Source organism: Oncorhynchus nerka, linkage group LG22, assembly GCF_034236695.1.
Source record: "Oncorhynchus nerka isolate Pitt River linkage group LG22, Oner_Uvic_2.0, whole genome shotgun sequence".
Classification (NCBI taxonomy): Eukaryota; Metazoa; Chordata; class Actinopteri; order Salmoniformes; family Salmonidae; genus Oncorhynchus; species Oncorhynchus nerka.
Genome location: NC_088417.1, coordinates 21,242,415 through 21,248,414, shown reverse-complemented (window position 1 = coordinate 21,248,414; position 6,000 = coordinate 21,242,415). Strand labels below are relative to the sequence as shown.

The following is a 6,000-nucleotide window of genomic DNA, read 5'->3' as shown; positions in this document are numbered from 1 at the left end:
GTGGGAAGCGGAGAGAGGGACAGAGCGAGAGAGGAACTTCAGCACCAATCAGCACTGGACTTCCGAGCGAAACGAAGCTTCTTTCATGAAGCCATCAGCAAATAGCTTTCAATCTTACTAGTCGACAGTGCATTGAGTGCTGCCTACCTGAAAAATGGCTTGATATTGTAACAATTATTAACAGTCTCTATCTATCCTCTAATGTAGTTATTGGTTGTGGCGTCGTTAAAGTTGGGGATCGCGAGCACCGCTCTCTTGATAAGATAGGATAGCTACTGTTGGTTGGTAGGCAATAAGATTGAGGGAGAGAGAGAGAGAGAGAGAACGAGAGAGAGAGAGAGAACGAGAGAGAGAGAGAGACGAGAGAGAGAGAGAGAGAGAGAGAGAGAGAGAGAGAGAGAGAGAGAGAACAAGTGGTAGAAAAGAGAGATTCGCGCGCGCGGAGTCTTCTCCTCGCCAGTCTGTAGCTCTCGAGCGGCAGGGAGGCATTGTCTCGTGCTAAAAGGATATATTTCTCCGCCACTTTCATTTATCCTGTTTTCTCCCTCGGGATTTTATCAACGCGAAGATGCACCGTCCTGGGCTGGTCTCAACATTCACGTTAACGTCAATGCTGTGGATTTTTAACAGTTTCCGCAGCCTGCACGGAGCTCTCCCTTTCGCACGTAAGTTACCGGTTTGTTTCTTCGTCATTTTCCGTTTAGTGGTGGTGGTGGCTCTCGGGTGCATCCTGGGGCAGGGGATGATGGAAGGGAGGGCTGAGAACCGATCTGCACGCTGATGCACGGAATGGATACGGCTTGATGCCGTTATGAACATGTATTTTTGTAGATGGTGTCAACTGATTGTATTTAGTCATTAGTGTTTCGTGTGTGAATGTATGTGATGGTGCAGCTTCGACGCTCCAGACCATTTCCCTCTTATTCCCCCAAAGCTAAATGGTCTTACGCTATTAGAACCGGGCTGGTGTTGTTGTCTAGGGTCAGTTATACATGAAGGGATGCTCGCCTAGCCGGTGCGGAGAGGAAAAGGTAGGCTATATGAGAAAAACATGCTGGTGGTGGTGGAACTTCATGCTTTGATTGGTTGCCACTTACATTTTTTTTGAGAGTTTGTCAACGTGTATCTAGCTAAAACTATGGGGTTACCATTGCAGATCGCCTAGATTATTTTGGAGACCTGTCTGTAGCGTGTTTAGAGTTAATGTGTAATTTGGTGGGTGGTCAGTTATTATTATTATTATTTTCTCTGTAGTGAATATCTATGACAAATAAATAATTCACAATAAAGATGATGATTATATTTGGATTCAGTGTAGGCTATACATGAACTGTAGTGCGCCTGCTTGGTTGTGTTCCAACCCTGCTCTTACATACCTGCATCTACATGATCCTCAGGACACCAGCACACCTATAGGAGGATTGACGCCCCTGGTATAAATCATAGATGTGCCCTAGATCAGATCACATCAAATCTGATCTCTACTATAACAATATGAACTATTAATGTTGGTCCAGCGCACTGTTACAGTATGTATTGTCCTCCTCAGTCTTATTTACAACATCTCATTTTAACTGCATCCATGAAGCTGTGTGTGTGTGTGTGTGTGTGAGTGTGCGTGTGTGTGTGTGTGGTCTGTAGATTAATCATGCTCAGTGACAGTTGAGTAAGGAGAGGGAAACCAGACTGTTAGCTGTTAATTGCACTGCCATTTCTCTCTCTCTCTCTCTCTCTCTCTCTCTCTCTCTCTCTCTCTCTTTATCTCCTCTCCTCTCCAATCCTCTCCTCTCTTCTCCTCTCTCCTCTCCTCTCCTCTCCTCTCCTCTCCTCTCCTCTCCTCTCCTCTCCTCTCCTCTCCTCTCCTCTCCTCTCCTCTCCTCTCCTCTCCTCTCTTCTCTTCTCTTCTCCCTCTGGAGATGACCCTGTCCATTCTTCTTTCTCTCTACCGTTCTTTGTTTCTTCCTTCTACTGTCTCTTTCCATACCTCTCCCTTTCTCTTCCCCCACTGATCCACCCTTCCGTTTCTTTCTCTCTCTCCATCCCCATCTCCCACGCTCTATCTCTCTCCATCCCCATCTCCCACGCTCTATCTCTCTCCATCCCCATCTCCCACGCTCTATCTCTCTCCATCCCCATCTCCCACGCTCTATCTCTCTCCATCCCCATCTCCCACGCTCTATCTCTCTCCATCCCCATCTCCCACGCTCTATCTCTCTCCATCCTCATCTCCCACGCTCTATCTCTCTCCATCCCCATCTCCCACGCTCTATCTCTCTCCATCCCCATCTCCCATGCTCTATCTCTCTCCATCCCCATCTCCCACGCTCTATCTCTCTCCATCCCCATCTCCCACGCTCTATCTCTCTCCATCCCCATCTCCCACGCTCTATCTCTCTCTATCCCCATCTCCCACGCTCTATCTCTCTCCATCCCCATCTCCCACGCTCTATCTCTCTCCATCCCCATCTCCCACGCTCTATCTCTCTCCATCCCCATCTCCCACGCTCTATCTCTCTCTATCCCCATCTCCCACGCTCTATCTCTCTCCATCCCCATCTCCCACGCTCTATCTCTCTCTATCCCCATCTCCCACGCTCTATCTCTCTCCATCCCCATCTCCCACGCTCTATCTCTCTCCATCCCCATCTCCCACGCTCTATCTCTCTCCATCCCCATCTCCCACGCTCTATCTCTCTCCATCCCCATCTCCCACGCTCTATCTCTCTCCACCCCCATCTCCCACGCTCTATCTCTCTCCATCCCCATCTCCCACGCTCTATCTCTCTCCATCCCCATCTCCCACGCTCTATCTCTCTCCATCCCCATCTCCCACGCTCTATCTCTCTCTATCCCCATCTCCCACGCTCTATCTCTCTCTATCCCCATCTCCCACGCTCTATCTCTCTCCATCCCCATCTCCCACGCTCTATCTCTCTCCCTCCCCATCTCCCACGCTCTATCTCTCTCCATCCCCATCTCCCACGCTCTATCTCTCTCTATCCCCATCTCCCACGCTCTATCTCTCTCCATCCCCATCTCCCACGCTCTATCTCTCTCCATCCCCATCTCCCACGCTCTATCTCTCTCCATCCCCATCTCCCACGCTCTATCTCTCTCCATCCCCATCTCCCACGCTCTATCTCTCTCCATCCCCATCTCCCACGCTCTATCTCTCTCCATCCCCATCTCCCACGCTCTATCTCTCTCCATCCCCATCTCCCACGCTCTATCTCTCTCCATCCCCATCTCCCACGCTCTATCTCTCTCCATCCCCATCTCCCACGCTCTATCTCTCTCTATCCCCATCTCCCACGCTCTATCTCTCTCCATCCCCATCTCCCACGCTCTATCTCTCTCTATCCCCATCTCCCACGCTCTATCTCTCTCCATCCCCATCTCCCACGCTCTATCTCTCTCCATCCCCATCTCCCACGCTCTATCTCTCTCCATCCCCATCTCCCACGCTCTATCTCTCTCCATCCCCATCTCCCACGCTCTATCTCTCTCCACCCCCATCTCCCACGCTCTATCTCTCTCCATCCCCATCTCCCACGCTCTATCTCTCTCCATCCCCATCTCCCACGCTCTATCTCTCTCCATCCCCATCTCCCACGCTCTATCTCTCTCTCTATCCCCATCTCCCACGCTCTATCTCTCTCTATCCCCATCTCCCACGCTCTATCTCTCTCCATCCCCATCTCCCACGCTCTATCTCTCTCCCTCCCCATCTCCCACGCTCTATCTCTCTCCATCCCCATCTCCCACGCTCTATCTCTCTCTATCCCCATCTCCCACGCTCTATCTCTCTCCATCCCCATCTCCCACGCTCTATCTCTCTCCATCCCCATCTCCCACGCTCTATCTCTCTCCATCCCCATCTCCCACGCTCTATCTCTCTCCATCCCCATCTCCCACGCTCTATCTCTCTCCATCCCCATCTCCCACGCTCTATCTCTCTCCATCCCCATCTCCCACGCTCTATCTCTCTCCATCCCCATCTCCCATGCTCTATCTCTCTCCATCCCCATCTCCCACGCTCTATCTCTCTCCATCCCCATCTCCCACGCTCTATCTCTCTCCATCCCCATCTCCCACGCTCTATCTCTCTCCATTCTTCAGTTCTTCTCTTTCGCTCTGCCTCATTTTGTCTCTCCTCCGCTACACCCCTTTTCTCCTCCACCTATTCCCCTCTCGCTACCTGATTACTAAAAACTCCCTTCTACCAGGATTCTCTCTAGAGAATCTCTCTGGGGCTTTTACATACAACTCTTCCCCTTTCCCTCTCCTTGGTGTAACACATGATTAGGATATAGAACTGTATCTGAATCTGAACATAATGTTGAAACATGTTGTTTTTCTATAAAACACCTCTTTAGTAGAGATACAATTTCCTTCCAAGAGTAGTGGAATATCTTTATTCCATTCAGTTTTTCATATAGGGACATGAATACCAAGATGATTCTATGCTTTATCAAGGAAACAAATTCCTGGTTGTGTCAATGCACAGTGACAACCCATGCAGGATAATTCCTTTAACAATGTCCAACTACCACGACTACCATACCCGTGTGTGTGTGTGGGTGTGTGGGTGTGTGTGTGTGTGTTTGTGTGTGTGGGTGTCCGTATGTGTGTGTGTGTGTGTGTGTGTGTGTGTGTGTGTGTGTGTGTGTGTGTGTGTGAGAGAGAGAGAGCGAGCGAGAGAGGCGGAGATGGATAGAGGGAGGCGTAGAGAGAGCAGAATCTAAAGTTATTCTAGTGGAATGTGTTCTTATTAGCACAAGTCAGAACACATCGACCTCGATTGGAAACGGTTCAAGAAGGATGAACAAAGGATGGAGGAATGGGATGAGGTTTGATAGCTTGTAGAATGGAGAGAGCGTTTGTCATGAGGGAGAATGGGATGAGGTTTGATAGCTTGTAGAATGGAGACAGCGTTTGTCATGAGGGAGAATGGGATGAGGTTTGATATCTTGTAGAATGGAGAGAGCGTTTGTCATGAGGGAGAATGGGATGAGGTTTGATAGCTTGTAGAATGGAGAGAGCGTTTGTCATGAGGGAGAATGGGATGAGGTTTGATAGCTTGTAGAATGGAGAGAGCGTTTGTCATGAGGGAGAATGGGATGAGGTTTGATAGCTTGTAGAATGGAGAGAGCGTTTGTCATGAGGGAGAATGGGATGAGGTTTGATAGCTTGTAGAAGAATGGAGATGAGCGTTTGTCATGAGGGAGAATGGGATGAGGTTTGATAGCTTGTAGAATGGAGAGAGCGTTTGTCATGAGGGAGAATGGATGAGGTTTGATAGCTTGTAGAATGGAGAGAGCGTTTGTCATGAGGGAGAATGGTATGAGGTTTGATAGCTTGTAGAATGGAGAGAGCGTTTGTCATGAGGGAGAATGGGATGAGGTTTGATAGCTTGTAGAATGGAGAGAGCGTTGGTCATGAGGGAGAATGGGATGAGGTTTGATAGCTTGTAGAATGGAGAGAGCGTTGGTCTTGAGGGAGAATGGGATGAGGTTTGATAGCTTGTAGAATGGAGAAAGCGTTGGTCATGAGGGAGAATGGGATGAGGTTTGATAGCTTGTAGAATGGAGAGAGCGTTGGTCATGAGGGAGATTGGGATGAGGTTTGATAGCTTGTAGAATGGGAGAGAGCGTTTGTCATGAGGGAGAATGGGATGAGGTTTGATAGCTTGTAGAATGGAGAGAGCGTTGTCATGAGGGAGAATGGGATGAGGTTTGATAGCTTGTAGAATGGAGAGAGCGTTTGTCATGAGGGAGAATGGGATGAGGTTTGATAGCGTTTGTAGAATGGGATGAGAGCGTTTGTCATGAGGGAGAATGGGATGAGGTTTGATAGCTTGTAGAATGGAGAGAGCGTTTGTCATGAGGGAGAATGGGATGAGGTTTGATAGCTTGTAGAATGGAGAGAGCGTTTGTCATGAGGGAGAATGGGATGAGGTTTGATAGCTTGTAGAATGGAGAGAGCGTTTGTCATGAGGGA

The 6,000-nt window shown here is 49.1% G+C and overlaps 1 protein-coding gene across 1 annotated transcript in view; it reads left to right on the top strand.

The window, feature by feature from the left end:
* The first annotated feature begins 385 nt into the window (after positions 1-385).
* cntnap2a (contactin associated protein 2a) overlaps positions 386-6,000 on the top strand; it is a 383,710-nt gene continuing 378,095 nt past the window's right edge. The window contains exon 1 of the mRNA XM_065007055.1: positions 386-665. Coding sequence (XP_064863127.1) covers positions 569-665 — 97 coding nt within the window. The 5' untranslated portion in view covers positions 386-568. The remainder of the gene's footprint in view (positions 666-6,000) is intronic.